This window comes from Setaria viridis, chromosome 9 (assembly GCF_005286985.2).
Source record: "Setaria viridis chromosome 9, Setaria_viridis_v4.0, whole genome shotgun sequence".
Classification (NCBI taxonomy): domain Eukaryota; kingdom Viridiplantae; phylum Streptophyta; class Magnoliopsida; order Poales; family Poaceae; genus Setaria; species Setaria viridis.
This window is the reverse complement of record NC_048271.2, coordinates 9,941,696-9,960,141: the sequence shown is the minus strand read 5'-3', so window position 1 is coordinate 9,960,141 and position 18,446 is coordinate 9,941,696. Positions and strand designations below refer to the sequence as shown.

At 52.3% G+C, this 18,446-nt stretch overlaps 6 protein-coding genes across 6 annotated transcripts; 4 read left to right on the top strand and 2 right to left on the bottom strand.

Moving 5' to 3' along the window:
- Positions 1-1,223: 1,223 nt before the first annotated feature.
- LOC117838854 (dnaJ protein homolog) lies at positions 1,224-4,823 on the top strand. The gene is made up of 6 exons (XM_034719034.2): positions 1,224-1,548; positions 3,107-3,269; positions 3,367-3,511; positions 3,602-3,878; positions 3,968-4,166; positions 4,258-4,823. The coding sequence occupies exons 1-6, from the start codon at positions 1,399-1,401 to the stop codon at positions 4,581-4,583; spliced, it is 1,260 nt and encodes a 419-aa protein (XP_034574925.1). The 5' UTR covers positions 1,224-1,398; the 3' UTR covers positions 4,584-4,823.
- On the bottom strand, positions 3,365-5,710 carry LOC117838855 (umecyanin). The gene is made up of 2 exons (XM_034719036.2): positions 5,372-5,710; positions 3,365-5,276 (listed from the first exon to the last, which is right to left on the bottom strand). Exons 1-2 carry the CDS (start codon positions 5,553-5,555, stop codon positions 5,068-5,070), a joined length of 393 nt encoding a protein of 130 aa, XP_034574927.1. The 5' UTR covers positions 5,556-5,710; the 3' UTR covers positions 3,365-5,067.
- A 645-nt stretch (positions 5,711-6,355) lies between these two features.
- On the top strand, positions 6,356-8,403 carry LOC117835246 (uncharacterized). The gene has a single exon (XM_072290677.1). It carries the CDS (start codon positions 6,636-6,638, stop codon positions 7,119-7,121), a length of 486 nt encoding a protein of 161 aa, XP_072146778.1. The 5' UTR covers positions 6,356-6,635; the 3' UTR covers positions 7,122-8,403.
- Positions 8,399-9,708, top strand: LOC117835245 (uncharacterized). The gene has a single exon (XM_072290676.1). The coding sequence runs from the start codon at positions 8,399-8,401 to the stop codon at positions 9,032-9,034; it is 636 nt and encodes a 211-aa protein (XP_072146777.1). The 3' UTR covers positions 9,035-9,708.
- Positions 9,709-14,419: 4,711 nt separating this feature from the next.
- Positions 14,420-15,666, top strand: LOC117835243 (putative cyclin-dependent kinase F-2). Its single transcript, XM_034714613.1, has 2 exons — positions 14,420-14,536; positions 15,022-15,666. Exons 1-2 carry the CDS (start codon positions 14,420-14,422, stop codon positions 15,664-15,666), a joined length of 762 nt encoding a protein of 253 aa, XP_034570504.1.
- A 1,229-nt stretch (positions 15,667-16,895) lies between these two features.
- On the bottom strand, positions 16,896-17,582 carry LOC117835242 (uncharacterized mitochondrial protein AtMg00810-like). Its single transcript, XM_034714612.1, has 2 exons — positions 17,181-17,582; positions 16,896-17,024 (listed from the first exon to the last, which is right to left on the bottom strand). Exons 1-2 carry the CDS (start codon positions 17,580-17,582, stop codon positions 16,896-16,898), a joined length of 531 nt encoding a protein of 176 aa, XP_034570503.1.
- Between the last annotated feature and the right edge of the window lie 864 nt (positions 17,583-18,446).

The window sequence follows — 18,446 nt, the reverse complement described above, 5'->3', positions numbered from 1 at the left end:
AAGATAACACGGCGCATATCCAAAATAAGGTAGAAAAGAGATAGATTCGACATATATATTTTCCATAAATTTTGGTTTAATGTCATCCCTTTCACACAAGTATTATGCAAGTACATGAAAAATCATCACAGTAACATAAATGGTCAACATTTGCACCTTATTAGGTGCTACAGACATCCAAAGGCTCTGCAAACTATCTCTATGGAACCATGGAAAGAATTACACAATTCCATATAGCTGCGTAAAAACCGATGCATCTTTTTCCTAACCCATAACTCCATAAGGCTCTAAAGTACTCTCTTCCTTCCGTGGCCATAGCTTCTAAGATCAAATAAATACAAGTAATATATAGCTCATCTGGACCTCATGCGCCTTATGTAGCACATGTTATGCGACATCGTTAAGTACCAAGTTTAGTAAAAAAAATGATTAACACGTAGAATGCCAAATAAATATATTAAAAATTCATTTTCATGATGAAATTAAGGAATTTGATTTGATCATAATCTAAATTTTTTTATCTAAGATAAAACTAAAATAAACATTATACTTTGGAACGTAGGGAGTAAATTGTATTTTATGGTAAAAGAGGTTTCATATAAGACGATAACCACGTAGACCTAATACAATATAGAGAGTACTAAAAAAACAATATATTAAGAAAAAAAGCCTAGCGAACTGAACATAACTCAGCTGGTAAGGTTTCTTATGGTGGAATCTGTTCACTAGTGTTCTAGTTCTCGACTCGATATTGATACTCGCATTTTATTGAATTTATTCCGGAATTTAACCGGCGTTAGAAATAGGATTGCGCGTATGTATTCGTAAGCATACGTGTACACGAGCGTTCGTAACGTTCTTCGCAAAAGAAAGCAACCGAGGGATAGATTATGTAATTACAGCTATAGCTACAACTTATGATTGCAACTACGGTCGGTCGCAGAACATTTGATTTGACGAAACTCTTTCGATTCCTCTACGCATCTGCGCAGCCAACTGAGCTACTACATGGGAGCCACAATCATTGCACAAGCACGTGTGAAAGTGAAAAGCGAGAACTTCTCGCCACCAAACAAACACCAGAAACGTGCAGTCAGTAAAGCAGAGGGCCGGCCCGGACCCATTCCGGCCCATCCTAGCCCACCAGCCCCACGAATACGCGTCCGCTACACCGTTGACGTACTCGCGGTCGTCTACATAGCTCACGCGCATCGGCCGTGGGAAACCCTCTCTCTTCCCAGTCCGCTCGTCCACCAGCCTTGACCGCCTCCTCCGCTCCCCTCCGCTCCTGCTCCTCCCCATCCCCCACTCCCCCGCAGGAGCGGCGGCGGCGGCGGTAGTCGGTGGCTAGGTGTATACCTCACCTCGGCGAGCGGCACCGGCGGCGGCAAAGGCAAGATGTTCGGGCGCGCGCCGAAGAAGAGCGACAACACCAAGTACTACGAGATCCTCGGGGTGCCCAAGTCCGCCTCCCAGGATGACCTCAAGAAGGCCTACCGCAAGGCCGCCATCAAGAACCATCCCGACAAGGGCGGCGACCCCGAGAAGGTCCGGAACACCCGCGATCCCCTCTCCCATCTCGCGATCTGGTTTTGATCCGATCTGTTGTCACCTCTGGTGGTAGATCGGGGAATCCTGTGTGACGAAGGGTTTCGTGTAGGAATTGACGTTTATGTTTCAACATGCTATTTCCATGGCATGATCACGTGGTAGATTCGTTGGTGTTTCTAGCTGTTTCCGCTGGGATTTGTAGTTCGTTTTCGGTGTGCTAGGTTAGTGGTGGCCGATAAACGATCACGTGATATACAGATGTTATTGTTTTCGTTGTGCCAGGAACATGGGATTCTAGAGAACCTTCTCCCTAGTTCTGGCTGCTAATAAAGGACAGGTTTTTAGTATTGGGGAGAAGGATTGGTAATCTGCTGGAGATGCTCTAATAGATACATAGATAAGGAACTATGTATAGTTCTTCCTTGTTCGTTAACATAATATTGTCTCAGGTGATGGAAATGTGTATAGCTGGTGTTTTAACCTTGTTGTTTTTGCACTGGATGTTGCTCCATTTTGCACTACGTGTTGCTTATGTAAGAAGAACTTTGCATATGAAGTCGTTTCCATGTTTTGGGTGTGGAGGATTTCCATTTCCTTCTGCATTGTGATCAGTTGGCAAGATCAGTATTTATCTTAGTAGTAGGTATATCATCCTAGAACTAGAGGGGGTGAAGTTGTGGTTACATCGCGTCCAAGATTGGTACTATATAGTGATTGTGTTACTATACTGTCATGGGAAGTTAGTTTATGATTTACCCTGCTGGATGTTCAGTGAAGCATCTGCGCTTATCTAAAAGGTGCTTAATATCTGTTTACTTTACCCCACTGATACAGTGTGCCATGTCTCTTGGAAATAAATGCACTCAATTATAGGACTGGCACCAATGGAGTAGCATTTTCAGTATCCTGTTTAGTCACATTGGACCACTGATGTGCTTGTACGTTGCTAAATCCCCTGCTGGTAGTTTCATGAAGGGTGGCTCCCATGCAGTCATTACTGAAATCTTTGCAGGCATTTATCACATGGAATGAGAGATAACGATATGCATCTGTGCGTCTGTTTCTTGACTAAAGGAATTTTTTATTGCCCTTCTGATGCTCCCATACTTTATATCTCTCTGTTACATAGGTAGTGATTTTAGATCTTGTAAACTTCAGATGGTATGGTATAATCATCTGGAGATCATTAATTTCCTGTACCTCCTATATTAGCAAGCATGCACAGAGATCATGTAAATATGGCAGATGACAGGCTTTTTTGTTTTTCACTTTTTGTGGTGTTACATTTTTTTTGAGAGGGGGGGGGGGGGTTGGCAGCTATTATATAGTGTTTCTACCACATATTTTCCTGCCAGCATATTGTAGATGCATGTATGTATATATTATAACAATGGTGGTTTACGTAGATGTCTGATGGTTCTATTGTAATTGAAAAATGAATATTGAAAGTTGTAATCGGGATTGGTAGCTGTAAAAATATGTGCTCTTTTTTATGCTGTTTCACTTTCTCTGTTAAATTTATGTATTGATTCCTTTATATTAATCTTTATTTCAGTTCAAGGAGCTTGCACAAGCTTATGAGGTTTTAAGTGACCCAGAGAAGCGTGAGATTTATGATCAGTATGGTGAAGATGCCCTCAAGGAAGGAATGGGTGGAGGAGGAGGCCATGTCGATCCATTTGACATCTTCTCATCATTCTTTGGACCCTCTTTTGGAGGTATTGTTTGATTGTACCCATGTTCTTCTGTGACAACCCTTGTGGCTGTGCCCTTTTTGTTGATGCGATAAATGTCTTTTGAATGCTTTTCTCACAGGAGGTGGTGGCAGCAGCAGAGGCAGACGGCAAAGGAGGGGAGAAGATGTAGTGCATCCACTTAAAGTTTCTCTGGAAGATCTTTACAATGGTACCTCAAAGAAGCTCTCCCTCTCGCGCAATGTTATCTGCTCGAAGTGCAAGGGGTAAGTGCGGCCAGCCCCCTCCTGATTAGCCAAGCATTTTCGAAATCCTTTTTGCTGATTGTGCAATTTGTGCTTCCTTGTTTATTTCAGCAAGGGCTCCAAGTCTGGTGCTTCAATGAGGTGCCCAGGTTGCCAGGGTTCAGGTATGAAAGTCACCATCCGCCAGCTGGGGCCTTCCATGATACAGCAGATGCAGACGGCTTGCAATGAGTGCAAGGGGACTGGAGAGAGCATCAATGAGAAGGATCGCTGCCCAGGGTGCAAGGGTGAGAAGGTTGTTCAGGAGAAGAAGGTTCTGGAAGTTCATGTTGAGAAGGGGATGCAACACGGCCAGAAGATCACCTTCCCCGGTGAAGCTGATGAAGCGGTATGGTTTGTTCAACAATCAGCATGATAAAATGTCGAACATGCTTTTGATGATTTCAGAATTATATAGTATGCTACCTTTGCTTGCAGCCTGATACTACCACTGGAGACATTGTATTCGTCCTCCAGCAGAAGGATCACTCCAAGTTCAAGAGAAAGGGTGATGACCTTTTTTATGAGCACACATTGTCTCTGACTGAGGCTCTCTGTGGGTTCCAATTCGTTCTTACACATCTGGACAACAGGCAGCTTCTCATCAAGTCAAACCCTGGTGAAGTTGTTAAGCCTGGTAAGGCCTCGTATATCTGCATATCTTAAGTGGCACCTTGTACTTTTGCAGCTTTATTTGTTGGTGATCCTTGGTTGATAAATCTGAGCAGACCAATTCAAGGCGATAAACGATGAGGGGATGCCAATGTACCAGAGGCCTTTCATGAAGGGCAAGCTCTACATTCACTTCACTGTGGAGTTCCCTGACTCGCTGGCGCCAGAGCAGTGCAAGGCTCTTGAGGCGGTTCTTCCACCAAAGCCTACGTCCAAGCTGACAGATATGGAGATAGATGAGTGCGAGGAGACCACTATGCACGACGTGAACAACATCGAGGAAGAGATGCGCAGGAAGCAAGCTCATGCTGCCCAGGAGGCGTACGAGGAGGACGATGATATGCCTGGAGGTGCTCAAAGAGTGCAGTGTGCGCAACAGTAAGGAGCCTGCAGGGTTTGCGCGAACTTTTGGACCCAATGTTATCTCTCTGGTTTTGGTTTTGTCGTCGGAGTTATGAAACAGGGAAGCAGCTGCTGATTCTGATTCGACCCCTGTAAGAGGGGGAATGTATCCCTTTTTGCTGTAACTGAAAAAATGCTACCCAGGCGTAGGTGGCTACTTGTAACTGTTTTGTGAGACTTTGTAGGGTGCTTTCTATATAGGCAACTTAATGTTTGCTGATGGTACAGTATGAAGCACATTAGAGTGCAATGACTCGATTACCTGACGGCATCGCCGTTCTGCATCGAAATATTTTATTCGGCTGGATGCTGTTGATCGTGTGACAAATTTACAACCATGCAATGGCCTCATCGATGCAGATTATTATAAGGTGCCTCTGTTACACAAGATACTGGCAATGCCAGGTCGACGGCAGGCTGATTACAAGCATTGTGTTTGCGGCGCAAGAGCGAGCAAGCATTGGCTAGCGTCGCTGGACCGTGACATAGAGCCTGACGCCGAGGGAGCAGTAGTTGCCGACGGTGCAGACGTAGTAGCGCACGCCGGTGGAGTCGAGCGGGACGGCGGCGGGTCCGGCGCGGAAGATCTGGTAGGGGTCGTCGGCGGTGCACTCCTCGTACTCCCGCCGCCCAACCTGCACCACGTCGTGGAACCCCGTCTCGAACCTGAAAACTGGGCACGGCGCAGGAGTGGGATGCGTCAGCGTCAGCAGAGAGATAATGTGGCGACGGAATGACTGACTGACTGACTGACTGACTGGGACCCACCGAGGGTGTCGCCGACGAAGAACGTCCTGTTGTCCGCCCAGGCGCGGTACAGCCCGGCGCTGGGCGGGATGCACCACCCCGAGCCCCCGACGACGTGGTCGGCGGCGAGCGCGGGCGGCGGCACGGCGAGGAGGCAGGCGGCATGGAGCGTGGCCAGGGTCGCGCCGAGCATCCCCATCATCATCGCGGATGGGCGGATGGCCGAACGCAAGCGAGCGACGCAAAAATATTTAGAGAACCGCTCCGCCACGGCGCGCGAAGAAAAGGGAAACAGAACCGTCACGGCTTTGGAGTTTGGAGAGGCAAGTGGAGCGGTTGCTGACTCGTGGTAAACTGGTCACCGCACCTGCTGGCTTCTGAGTCGTGGCATCGATCTTCTGCTTCTTTCTGTAGGTTGTTACGTGCGAGTATGTGCGATTGGGACTGCCGCCTCCCAAAATTTCGACACTGCACTTTCGTTGCATATCTCTTGATGTAAAAAAAAAAAGTACTGGTCAAATTAATGGCAACTTTCCCAATCGAGAAGCTGCAGCAGACGTTGTCGCTGTCGCAGGGGGGAAATAGAGCAACGCGTCAGATTAATCGAGAATCTGTGGGGCCATCGTTGTCGTCGTCGTAGGAAAGTGCCCAACAAACCGAGGTCGTCCGGTCCAGGCCCCGCGCCCTGGCGAGTCGGCCGTTTCGATTCTGAACCTCCGTTTCCTCGAGGAAACTACGGCGCAGGTCGCTCGCAAGGTCGTCACTCCAGTACTCCACTCGGATCTGTAGAAGATCCCAGGGGCCAGGACCAATTGTCTTGGCCTGTGTTCGCCAGGGATCAGCCGACCACGCGGATTCCGCCTCTGCTTGCTTGACAGGGGGGAGAGGGGTGATTGGTTGCATGAAAAACTCTCGCGGATCGCGAGTCCAACGACCGTACAAAACAAATGGCTGGCAGGTCCATCGCATTCTAGAAACCGCACGGCCGGAAGGTTCTCCACCGGCCGGCATTGCCGTGTGGTGCTCAAGAAACAAAAGGGCAAAAGGCAACTGAACTAGCCCTTTCGATTGCCCAAGTTCTGACGTGAAAACAATTGCGCCCGCCCGCCCTGCAAGAAAGGAGGAAATCAGCGGAAGCTTTCTAGGAACAACACCCATCGCGTTCTCTCTCTACACACTCGTGAAATGAGCTTACCCTATATATCAGCAGCTGCCAGCGAGAACGCGAGAGTAGAAAGAAAAGCCAGGACGCGTCGAGTGCCGCCGCCAAGAGCATACACGCAGCATGAGCATGAGCCTCGACGCCGCGACCGCGGCCGAGGTCGCCGCGGTGGTCGCCCTCGCGGTGCTGATCGTGGCCATCGCCGCCGCCTCCGCGGGCGCCTGCGCGGGGCGCGCCGCCGCCGCGGTGCACGACATCGAGCGCGCGCTCGGGGCCGACACACTCGTGAGGTACGACCAGGCGAAGGCGGCCTTCAGGAGCAGGAGGGCTTCGGCGCCGTCGACGGAAGGGAAGGAGAACGTCGAGGAGGAGGAGGCGCCATCCTGCGCCTTCTGCCTGTCGGAGTACTCCAGGGCGGACGAGCTCGTGCGGGTGGTGCCGGCGTGCCGGCACTTCTTCCACGCGGAGTGCGGCGTCGACGCCTGGCTCCGGAAGCGCGGGACCTGCCCGCTCTGCCGAGGCCGCGTGACGCCGCTGCCGAGGCTGCCGAGACCGGAGTGCCCGCCGTTGCCGGCGCGAGCGCGCGGCGACGCGTGGGTATCGCCGTAGGGAGTCAATCTGCTTGGACATTACATTAGGTCGCCCTTTTCATCAATTGTTGATTCTTGATTAGCTGTTAGGATTTTGCAGAGCTGTTTTTTTTTTTTGGCTTTCGTTGCCTCAAATTTTTGTGTCGATTCTTCTACTCTGTACTGGATATGTCTGGCGAAAGCCAAACGGGCAGCCAAGAATATTCATTGCAGATGGGCAAGATTACACCCTGCGGTCTGCGGAGTGCGTGCTGACACTTGATGAGGAGATGTCGTGCAGGCAGGCTAGTGTGAGCTCTCGACCGTGACGCCAAGGCTGCAGACCAAGCAGTACACGCCGGCGGCGGCGGCGGCGGCAACAGGGACGGCGACGGAGAAGGTTTTGATGCGGTTGCCGCTGGTGGCGCAGCCCTCGCGCTCCCTCCTGCACACCTTCACCGCACCGCGTCGTGGAACCCCGTCTCGAGTCGCGCCCAGGAAACCCAAACACAGACACGGCAACAGGACAGGCGTGGCCGGCCGCGAGGGCGGAGCGAAGCGAAGCGCGTCGAGGAGGAGGAAGGAGCCATGCAGGAGCGTCGTCGATGGCAACTTCCCGCCGTCGACGCGATGTCCCTCCGCGGGGAGCAAAGGAAGATAGCTGCTCTGCCGACTGCCGCAAAGACCCTCTGGCTGGACCCTCTGTTCTTGATCGATCGTTGACAGATGCTGGCGTGTCTTTCGTTTCCAAAAAAAAGGGTATTTTTCTCTGCAAGTCGTCGTGTCACGGCGATCGGTCCACAACGCGCCGCTCCTCTGTTCTGAACCCTCTTCTTTCGCCGGAGGCCGAGACCGCGACATGTCCCGGCGACCCGGCCCCCGGGGAGGGGGGATCAAGCTCGGATCGCTGCCGACGACTTGCCGAGAGGAACCGGCGATCCCGCCATCACAAGTCGCGGTCTAGTGCCTGCCGTCGCCGCGTGCCACCGTGTCGCCGACCGTGATCGCTAGCGGCCGAACCTACCCGCTGGGGGGTTTCCGTCTTGATCAGGCAGGCTTGTTTTACTTGAGGGGTCAACTGGCGTTCTAGAAAAACTTAAACATCAGGGTAATGGGTCAGAAGCAAAAGCCCCTTTTCGTCGAAAAATTGCACCCCCAAATGTTCTCACGTAAGACAATTGGGCACCAACCTACCTCTACCTTACGGAATGGATGAAGACAGCAAGAAATCCTCCGAAACTTTCTAGGAACAATCCACCCCTCTGTTCTCTTCTCTCGCATCCCCTGTTGATGACTTGGTATGGAAGCTAGGTCAAAATGAACACTTGTCATCGAGCTCAGCTCGTGTGTTTATATAGCAGCAGGCAGCAGCTGCAAGAACGAACAAGACAGCTACTTGTCGCCGCGCCGGCACCGCCCACCAAGCAGGCAAGCGGCATGACCCCCGACGCCGCGTTCGCGCTGGAGATCGCCGTGGTGGCCGCTTTGGTGGTGCTCGTCGTCGCCATCGTCGTCGCCTCCTCGGGCGGCTGCGACTGCGAGCAGCCTGCCGTCGGCGCGGGCCGCGCCGGCGCCGCGGTGCACGACGACGTCGAGCGCGCGCTCGGGTCCGACACGCTCGTGACGTACGAACAGGCGAGGGCGGCGTCCGGGAAAGGGGGCGGCGGGACGGCGGGCAAGAGCTGCGCCATCTGCCTGTCCGACTACGCCGCCGGGGGCGACGACGAGCTCGTGCGGGTGCTGCCAGCGTGCGGGCACTTCTTCCACGCGGGGTGCGGCATCGACGGTTGGCTCCGGGCGGTCGGGACGTGCCCGGTCTGCCGCGGCGAGCCGTGGCCGCTGCCGAGGCCACCGAGGCCGGAGTGCGCCCCGATGCCGCCGCGAGCGAGCCGCGCCACGGGTGATCCGCCGTACCGGGCGAATCAACTCCTCCTTCCACTGTTTGATTCTTGATTACCTGCTAGGATTGTTGATCGTCTTGTTTGTTATTATCTGCCCAATGGGCAATATCTGAGAGAAAAAATGGCCATTGCATTCGAGAAAGAACAACGTCATCCACCGGGACATAAAGCCCGGCAACATCCTCGCCGGCGACGGCCATCGGGTCCTCAAGATCTGCGACTTCGAGCTCGCCATGTCCATGTCCTAGGCGCCGCCGCATGAGCCGGCCGGTGGCCTCGCGCCTCTCGTTTCCGCCGTCGTCCGCCGAAGCCGGTGAAGACCAGGAGAAGCCCTCCTCGGTGTGGGAACTGGGAAGCCCTCGTCGCCGCCGGCGGGAGGAGAAAGAGCGGTGCCTCTGTAGTTACCGTGGACTATTTTAACATAAACCGCCCGCGGTCCAATTTAGAGCGGTTTATGAATCGCGATCCAATTTAGGACGGTTTATGTTAAAATAGTCCACGGTATTGTTCATAGGACCCTATATTGGATCGTTACGCGATCCGATATTTTGTGCAGTACCCTCTAATTTGGGTCCAATATGTTTTCAAACCAGTCCCTCATTTTCCATCTGCTGAGTGCCGTGTTCTCCAATTCCCTTCCGTCAACAGCGCAGTGGCGCTCGCTCCAAGACGCTGCGGTGGCGCCCCAAGGTAGTATAAAGAGCTCCGGAACGCCCGCGGTTGCCGCCCGATGGACACACTGCCCAACGGATGCTCTTCCAGTGGAAGAGCGTCTCCGAACCGCCGCCTCCTCCTCGTGCGCCTGCGAGCCTGCCGCCGGCGCGGTGCACGACGACGTCGAGCCCGCGCTTGGTGCCAACACGCTCGTGACGTACGCCCAGGCGAAGGTGGCGGCGGGACTGCGGGCAAGCGCTGCGGCATCTGGCTGTCCGACTACGCTGCCGGGGGCGACGAGCTCGTGCGGGTGCTGCCGTGCCCGCACTTCTTCTACGCGGGGTGCGGCATCGACGGGTGGCACCGGGCGGGCGGGACGTGCCCGGTCTGCCGCTGCGGAGACCAGAGCGCGCCCCAATGCTGCTGCGAGCGGGCGGGGCCACGGTTGGCCCGCCGTACCGGGCGAATCAGCTCTGGTTTCCACTGTTGACTCTTGATTCTTGATCACCTTATTTCGTTATGCGCCCATTGGGCAATACCTGAGGGGAAAAAATGGCCATTGCATTCGAGAAAGAAAAAAAGTGGTCATTACTTTTTGAGCAGGGAATGGAGAATTAGGGCCTGTTTGGCTCTAACTTGTTAAAGTTTAACACCCGTCACATCGGATGTTTGATGCTAATTAGAAGTATTAAATATAGACTAATTACAAAACTAATTGCACGGTTGGAGTGTAATTCGCGAGACGAATCTATTAAGCCTAATTAGTCCATGATTTGACAATGTGCTGCTACAGTAACCATTTGCTAATGGTGGATTAATTAGGCTTAATAGATTCGTCTCGTGAATTAGCATAGGGTTCTGCAATTAATTTTATAATTAGCTCATGTTTAGTTCTCCTAATTAGCATCCGAACATCCGATCTGACACTGTTAAAGTTTAGCACCTCGTATCCAAACACTCCTTTAATCTGTGCAATTGGTTGAAATTTTACATTACATTTTTACATAGGGAAAACAACTGCCAGTTGAGTTGACTAGGTAACGGTGTGATGTTGAAGTTGGCAGAGTAGTGAACCTAAGCTACTACTTGTTTTGCTTTATAAACAACGACTAATCTGCTGTTGCCAGACACGGAATCGCAGTTGGTAGTCGTCTCTTCTGCACGCGGATTTGACCCATTTCCTGTGACAGTTTCCTTTGGAAGCACACCCGGTCCGTAGCTTCCTAGGAAATCAAATGCAAACTCCGGGGTATTTGATACGAGGTGCTTAAAGTGTCACATCGGATGTTCGGATGCTGATTAGGAGAACTAAACATGAGCTAATTATAAAATTAATTGCAGAACCCTATGCTAATTCGCGAGACGAATCTATTAAGCCTAATTAATTCACCATTAGCAAATGGTTACTGTAGCAGCACATTGTCAAATCATGGACTAATTAGGCTTAATAGATTCATCTCGCGAATTACACTCCAACTGTGCAATTAGTTTTGTAATTAGTCTATATTTAATACTTCTAATTAGCATCCAAACATCCGATGTGATGGGTGTTAAACTTTAACAGGTTGGAGCCAAACAGGCCTAGAATCATCGACCAAACATTCGACGGACGCCGCTCTGACTCGAACTGGATTAATATACTTGAAGCTCTCGTGCGCAGATCAACCGAAACGGGGCCAAGGTGACCATGGGACGCGGCTTAACCTGCGTGCACCTACTGCCTCAAGGCAAAGGCATATTCATGGATGGGAGAGCAGGAAATCCTCTGCAACTTTCCACGACCAACCCACCTACCTCTCCGTGTGTGATGAACTGATGATAGCTTATCACGAGGCTAAAACAAACACTCGCCAACGAGCTCAGCTTGTATATAAAAGCAGCTGCTGCACCTGCACGGACGAACCAAAGATAAAAGAAGCTCTTGTCGTCGTTGTACCGCCTGGCGAGCAAGCAGCATGGCCCCCGACGCTGCCTTCGCGGTCGAGCTCGCGGTCGAGGCAGTGCCCGCCGATGCCGCCGCGAGCGGGCGCCGCCGCGGCGGGCCGGGTGTAGTTGGTGAATTTTGATTAGTTGTTAGGATTTTTGCAGAGGAGAAGGAGAGATTACTCCGAAGGCACTTTACTTTAGAGGTGAAATAGTGCGATTCAAAATTTTGCGAGAAAATCTATGTAAGCCCTTTCCTTCGAGAAAAAAAAAAGAGAAAACTATGGGTCTCTTTGATAAGGCTTCTCAAAGAGATTCTCCACCGATTTTTGGTGAAGCCCTACTAAAAGAGCAACTTCAAAACGGCTCCACCACTGAAGTCGGGGAGAAGCCACAAAACGGTTTAAACTAAAGAGAGGAGAACAAAAGTGGCTTCACCAGCTTCTCCTCCCTCTCCAAGTATTAATTGATCATAAAATTACTTACATTGCTATTGAGAAGCTGTTTTACCAAACATTTTCTAAAATAACTTCAGCTGCACTAGAGAAAACCACTCCACTAAAGGAGTCGGAGCTGTTTTGGTAGGAGCCGGAGCCCTACCAAACAGGTCTATATACGCCTTTCTCATCCTATGTAAGCTTTTTCCTTGAAAAAAAAGTATGTAAGCCTTGCTGCACCACTTCCTTTTCTTTTGTTTTTTTTAAAAGAATAGGTTTCCCGGTTTCTCTAAACGTAGCATCCAGTCAAGTCATAAAGCGTATTAGAGGTGCGTCCTCAAACTACGTTTTCCAGTATCTCTGACGATTCTTGTATTGGATTGTAGCAGTGATCAGTGGGCAATTTGGGACACGGAAATGACCAATTGCAATTACAGAGTTACTATTAACTTCTTAATGTTCGTTTCAAAAACATTAACTTCTTAGCGGCAAATTTGTGCAGTTATCAACTTGTAAAACTCGTATCATGATTCATGATCACTCATTTTCAAATGTCGCATTACATTATGCGCAGGGAGAAAAGTTCACTAGTAAGAGTTGGCCATATGATGACGTGATGTTAAGGGGGCAGGTTAGACCGAGTTTTTATGTCTTTGAACAATGACTAATCCGCTGGGCATGCGTTCATGCTTGCATGTGAACTCTACCGTTACGATTTTTTTTTTTACGATTCCTTGAAAGACACAAGAACACAACGCAGATGGAAGGCCTGGGTTCTTCAAAAAGAAGAAAAATAGGGGAAAAAAGGGAACAATCTTCGATCCTTCTTTTAGCATTGTGACAATAATGGGCAATGGGCAATTAGCGAGAAAAATGGCCAATCATTTTTATATGATGAACGGACGATTAATCTTTGTAACTGATATCGACATATCGTGCGTTCGCAATTACTTCTTGGGGAATTTGACGTACATATCACTCTTTTTAATTACTAGCTGATGACGTGGTGCTAATGGGTCAGATTAGACCAGTTGTTCCTCTATAAACAACGACTAATCTTGTTTTGAACACATAGTCTGGTAGTCTGCGTGTGGACTTGACCACTTGTAGTTACAGTTTTCTAACGACTACTTGAAAGCCACAATCGATGTCTTTTGCGGAAAGAAATCCAACTGACGTGTATAATTCTGCTACTAAACACCACGTCGTTTCTGTCATGCGCAGCACAGTCCCGCATTGATCATAACAATTCTACTAGTTGTTTCCCTTTTGCCTTCCTTTCATTTTTGTAGTTTCTACGAACAGATTCCAATGCCATCAGGAATTAGAAAAACAGAGCGTGCATTGCAGCATTCCATCAATGACAGGCTTCGTGCTGGCCTGGCAGGAGCCGTGAGGAGGAAAGATGACACACATTCATACTGTATCAATCAATTTTTGACAGGACCATCATGATTTAGCCCAAACATTATTTTTTAGGCGAATTGACAGAGAATGAAGCTCACAAGCTTCTCTGCAAATGCAAACGCATCCACGAGCCGCTGGTGAGGCGGCAGCGTCAGCACCATGGCAGGCCGCAGGCTGCACGGGCATCGCGGTACGGCGCCGCTTCACCCGCCGCGGCCCGTCATCCTCCCTCCTCCGCATGAGTGCATGACCGCATGCCGCTTCCTCTTTTTGCCCGACAGCGACGCCGACACCAAGTTCTTGCAGAATGATCTACGTTCTCTCGGGCTCGCATTGGATTAAGACCTGAAGCATCCATTCAGGCCTATCATTCGCCAGACGCCGCCGGCTCTAGCTAGCCTGAGTTAGATTAAGACTTGGAGCTCCGGCGAGCAGATCAGCTAAATGTGGGGAACGTGATCACGGGCGGGACGAGGCGTAACCCGAAAAGAATACAGGGGCTCAAGGCCACAGAACCAGCGGCCTCTCCTTCCTGTCGAGAAGTTTCAGTGCTGCTACCTATACTGCTTTCTTCAGTCGGGCTGCCTGCAACTGCAATGTTATCAAGCTAATCCATGGAGTCGAAATGGAGGAAGCGAAATTACAACAATTCAAATGCACCTTCCAGTTATCCACGTTTTGAGAAAGCGGGGAATTCTCTAAAAATTTCTAAGAACAGCTCCACCTAACGGCTAATGCGCGTCTTTTTTTTTCTTAGTTTTTGAAGAAAGCGCAGGAGGCCTGAAGTTGTTTGCAATTTAATTTCTTCCAACGTACGGCGACGTCTCAGTTTATAGCACCCACAGACAGGAACGCAGCGCGCCGAGCAAGATATACACTAATGACTAATTAAGCTGCTCCACAACCGGAGCAGAGAGGAGGAGGAGGAGGTATGAGCGCCGGCGGTGCACGACGACGATGTCGAGCGCGCGCTCGGGGCCGCCACGATCACGACGTACGAGCAAGCAGCGGCAGGGATGGCGAGGCCGTCACCGGAGGGGAAAGCGGACTGCTGCGCCATCTGCCTGACGGAGTACGCCGGGGGCGACGAGTTGGTGCGGGTGGTGCCGGATGTGCCCGCTCTGCCGGGGAAGGTTCTGGCCGCTGCCACAGTGCCCGCCCATGCGGCCATGGCACCGCGAGACGGCGGCGACCGCTGTTAAGGCGTCCACCGCGCCACCGGCCTGACCGTGGCCATCAAGCGCCTCGCACCGGCCGACGCCGACAGCCAGACCATAGCCATGAAGCACCTCGCCGCGGCCGACGCCGGCACAGCGCGTCTTCTTCCGAACGAGCCATCCGCGGCGCACTCCAACGGTCGTCGGTGTTCCACCGGGGGTGGACGGTATTTCATTTACCGTCCACCCCCTGACCCGGTCACGGGAGCCGTCGGATCGGCGACGACCGGCGGGATCCGAGCGGGGGAAGGCAAGGCGCTGGTGCGTCGTGTGGGCTTGATGGCCCAAGCAGCAGACGGAGGCCCCACCCTTCAACATGCAACAGCTTGCGAGGTCCTCCTGTGCTCCACGATTGGCACCGTAGCCATCAAGCGCCTCACCGCTGCCGGCGTCGACAAGAGCTGCTGCGCGAGGCCTGCGGTGGCCACCTGTTCATCGTCGGCTTCCACGGCCTCGTTCGCGACCCGGCCACCGCGGACCTCAGCCTCGTCATGCAGGGCGTCGACGGCCCGAGCCTCCACGACTACCTTCGCCTGCAGCGTCGCGGGCAGCCGGAGGCCACGGCGCGCGCCGCCATGTGGCAGCTTCTGACGGGAGCCAAGGGGATGCATGAGAGCAACATCGTCCACCGCGACATGAATCCCGGCAACATCCTCGTCGGCGACGGCCACCGGATCCTCAAGATCTGCGATTTCGAGCTCGCCAAGTACATGTCCGAGGCGCCGCCGTACGAGCCGGCGGGCACGCTCGCCTACAAGGCGCCCGAGATGCTGCTGGTGCTGCGCGACTCCGACGCGCGCGTCGACGCCTGTTCCCTGGGCTGCATCATGGCGGAGATCATCTATGGGAGGCCGCTGTTCGCCGGCAGCTACGGAAGGGAGCAGCTCGGCGTGCCGGACGGCAAGACATGCCGGGGTTCCCGTCCACGCCGTTTGCCATCGATGTGCGTATTAGAAGGATCGACGAAACCAATCCAGCTTGGTTCTCGCGTGTATTTTGCTGGTGAGCTCCTCCTCACCAGCAACGCCCCAGCAGCACCGCCATAGCCACTCCCAGAGCTCGTAAATCCATCACTGTGATCAAGGCGGCGTGACTGAAGAGGCCGGCGGGCCGATCGGTGTCGTCGCCCCTCTCGTCTCCGGCGTCGTCCGCCGAGACCGGTGAGGACCAGGAGAAGCTATGAACCGGGGCGCCTGCCGGCGGCGGGAAGAACAAGGCGGTACCCCATTTGCAAAAAGACCCCTCATCAATCGCGATCCAATTGAGGGGTTCTGTGTTAAAATGTCCCACAATATTTTGCGTACAACCCCCTGTTTTGGGTTGCGGCTATTAATCGCGATCCGATATTTTACATAATACCCCCCAATTTGGATCCAATATTGTTCAAACCAGTCCGCTCACTACCGTGCCCTCCCCTTCCCAACCGTTGATGGCGCGGTGGCGCTCGCTCTGGAACGCCGCCAGTGGCGCTCCAAGTAGTAGACGAGCTCAGAACCGCCTCGGTTGCCGCCCGATTGACGCACTGCTCAACGGATGCTCTACCAGGGAAGGGTGTCTCCGATCCGCCACCGCCGCCGTCCTGGAAGCGAGCGAGGGGATCCCTCCTCCAGTCTCCTTGAACTCCAAAGGATCCAACTCTGCAGATGGAGAAGACCGCTAGCACCGCCACACGGTGACACGGGCTGGCCTAGGCCGTCCGAAGCCCGCCGTGTTCTTTAGATTTCTGGCATTCCTACAACTTTCTTTCAGATTCATGAAACTTCTGATGTTGTAGATGTTGTAATTTCAGATGCATGTGTTCAGTGGTGCTTGGTGTTAACAGATCCTCAATGGCCTCTCTAATGTTGCGAACGTTGTGATTCAGTAAGTTGCATCGTTGAATTCCTCGGCCTTTTTGGTTGTTGACTACATTCAGTATGTCTTGAGCATCTCAACCCCATGAGGCCAGGAGCCACAACATCTCTGAATTCTGGTACACCACCATGTAAGAGTAGTAATGACAAAAAAGCTCAACTTGTATTGATGTCAATCGGCCAGTACATATACACGATCATGAGTAGTGCGAGAGCAACTAAGATCCTATAATCTAGGGATATGGCCGATTGACCAGGATTACAAACGGTGTGCCTATGGACCCGTTACAGACTAACAAACTTACAACCGATCATGACTAGCTAAACCAGGTTTCCTACACCCCCCTCAGTTGCAGCGTCGTGTTCACGGACGCACAAAATGGACTTGAACTCCTGAAACAAAGGTGTAGATAGACCTTTGGTCATGATATCTCCAAATTGCTGCCGAGACGGAACCTGAATGACACGCATGTGCCCCAGCTGAACCTTTTCGCGTACGAAATGTATATGAAGCTCCACGTGCTTCGTTCGCCGGTGATGAACTGTGTTTTCTGAGAGGTAGACAGCTGACACATTATCACAATAGATCAGTGTAGCCTTGTCGACCAGAACGTGCAGCTCGCAGAGCAGGCTTCGCAACCAGCAAGACTCGGCCGTCGCGTTCGCCACCGCTCGGTATTCTGCCTCCGCGCTGGATCGAGACACACGGTGGTCTGCCTCTTCGATGACCAGGAGACCAAGGTGTTGCCGAGGAAGACGCAGTATCCCGATGTCGAGCGGCGAGTATCTGGGCACCTGGCCCAGTCGGCGTCGGAGTAGACTGTGAGGTCGCTGGAAGAGGAAGCCGAAACATGAATGCCGTCGTTGATTGTCCCTCGTAGGTAGCGCAGCACCCGTTTAATGAGGTTCCAGTGGGCGTCGCGCGACGCATGCATGTGAAGGCACGCCTGGTTCACGGTGTAGGCAATATTAGGCTGTGTCAGCGTCAGGTATTGAAGAGCACCGTCGATGCTGTGGTAGAACGTGGCATCGGATAGGAGCTCGTCGTCGTTGGCGGAAACCTTGGGCTTTGTGTCGACCGGAGTAGGAACGGGCTTGCAATTCGCCATGCCCGCGCGATCAAGAATGTCTTCGGCATACTGTGCTTGTGTGAGGAACAACCCTGAGGTGTCACGCCGGACCTGCATACCGAGGAAGAACCGGAGGGGGCCGAGATCCTTGAGAGCGAATTCTGACTGGAGCTACTTGATGACGCGCTGGAGGAGCTCATCGGACGACGCGGTGAGGATGATGTCATCGACGTACACGGTACACAAGGGGGAACGAGATGACATGACCACACTTGTAGACGAACAGTGAGCTGTTAGAGCCAGTATGTTTGAAGTCGATGCTGCGAAGATGGCCACCGAGACACTCGAACGAGGCACGTGGTGCTTGCTTAAGCTCGTGCAACGATATGACCAGGAGGCACACATGGTCAGGATGCGCGGCGTCGATGAACCCTGCGGGCTGATGGCAATATACACGCTCGGGCAAGTTGTCGTGCAAGAATGCATTTTTGACATCGAGTTGGTGAACAAGCAAGCGCCGGGCAGCAGCAAGGAGGAGAACGGTGCGGATGGAAGCTGGCTTGACAACTGGTGAGAAGGTCTGATGAAAATCAATGCTGGCGCGCTGATTGAATCCCCGGACAACCCATCAAGCTTTGCGGTGTTCCAGCGTACCATCTAGATGAAGCTTGTTCTTAAACACCCATTTGCCAGTGATCACATTTGCGCCAGGCGGCCGGGGAACCAAAGTCCATGTGCCGTTGGAGATCAAGACCTCATACTTATCACGCATGGCCGAGGCCCATTCCGGATTGTGGAGAGCACTGCATACCGAAGACGAAGGCGCGGAAGGAGCTGTTGCGATGTTGGTGTACTTGGGGTTGGGAAGGCGAATGCCCGCCTTGGCATGGGTGATCATCGGAT

What these genes read in the sequence shown, in the direction of transcription:
- LOC117838854 (XM_034719034.2), top strand. Translation starts at nt 1,399, where the DNA reads ATGTTCGGGCGCGCGCCGAAGAAGAGCGACAACACCAAGTACTACGAG. An exon ending in AGGGCGGCGACCCCGAGAAG is followed by an intron (nt 1,549 to 3,106) that starts GTCCGGAACACC and finishes TCTTTATTTCAG; the next exon opens with TTCAAGGAGCTTGCACAAGC. An exon ending in CCGGTGAAGCTGATGAAGCG is followed by an intron (nt 3,879 to 3,967) that starts GTATGGTTTGTT and finishes CTTTGCTTGCAG; the next exon opens with CCTGATACTACCACTGGAGA.
- LOC117835242 (XM_034714612.1), bottom strand. Translation starts at nt 17,582, where the DNA reads ATGGCGAATTGCAAGCCCGTTCCTACTCCGGTCGACACAAAGCCCAAG. An exon ending in CATCGAAGAGGCAGACCACC is followed by an intron (nt 17,025 to 17,180) that starts GTGTGTCTCGAT and finishes TCTACCTCTCAG; the next exon opens with AAAACACAGTTCATCACCGG.
- LOC117835243 (XM_034714613.1), top strand. Translation starts at nt 14,420, where the DNA reads ATGGCGAGGCCGTCACCGGAGGGGAAAGCGGACTGCTGCGCCATCTGC. An exon ending in TGCCCGCTCTGCCGGGGAAG is followed by an intron (nt 14,537 to 15,021) that starts GTTCTGGCCGCT and finishes CGTCGACAAGAG; the next exon opens with CTGCTGCGCGAGGCCTGCGG.
- LOC117835246 (XM_072290677.1), top strand. Translation starts at nt 6,636, where the DNA reads ATGAGCATGAGCCTCGACGCCGCGACCGCGGCCGAGGTCGCCGCGGTG.
- LOC117838855 (XM_034719036.2), bottom strand. Translation starts at nt 5,555, where the DNA reads ATGATGATGGGGATGCTCGGCGCGACCCTGGCCACGCTCCATGCCGCC. An exon ending in CTTCGTCGGCGACACCCTCG is followed by an intron (nt 5,277 to 5,371) that starts GTGGGTCCCAGT and finishes CGCCGTGCCCAG; the next exon opens with TTTTCAGGTTCGAGACGGGG.
- LOC117835245 (XM_072290676.1), top strand. Translation starts at nt 8,399, where the DNA reads ATGAACACTTGTCATCGAGCTCAGCTCGTGTGTTTATATAGCAGCAGG.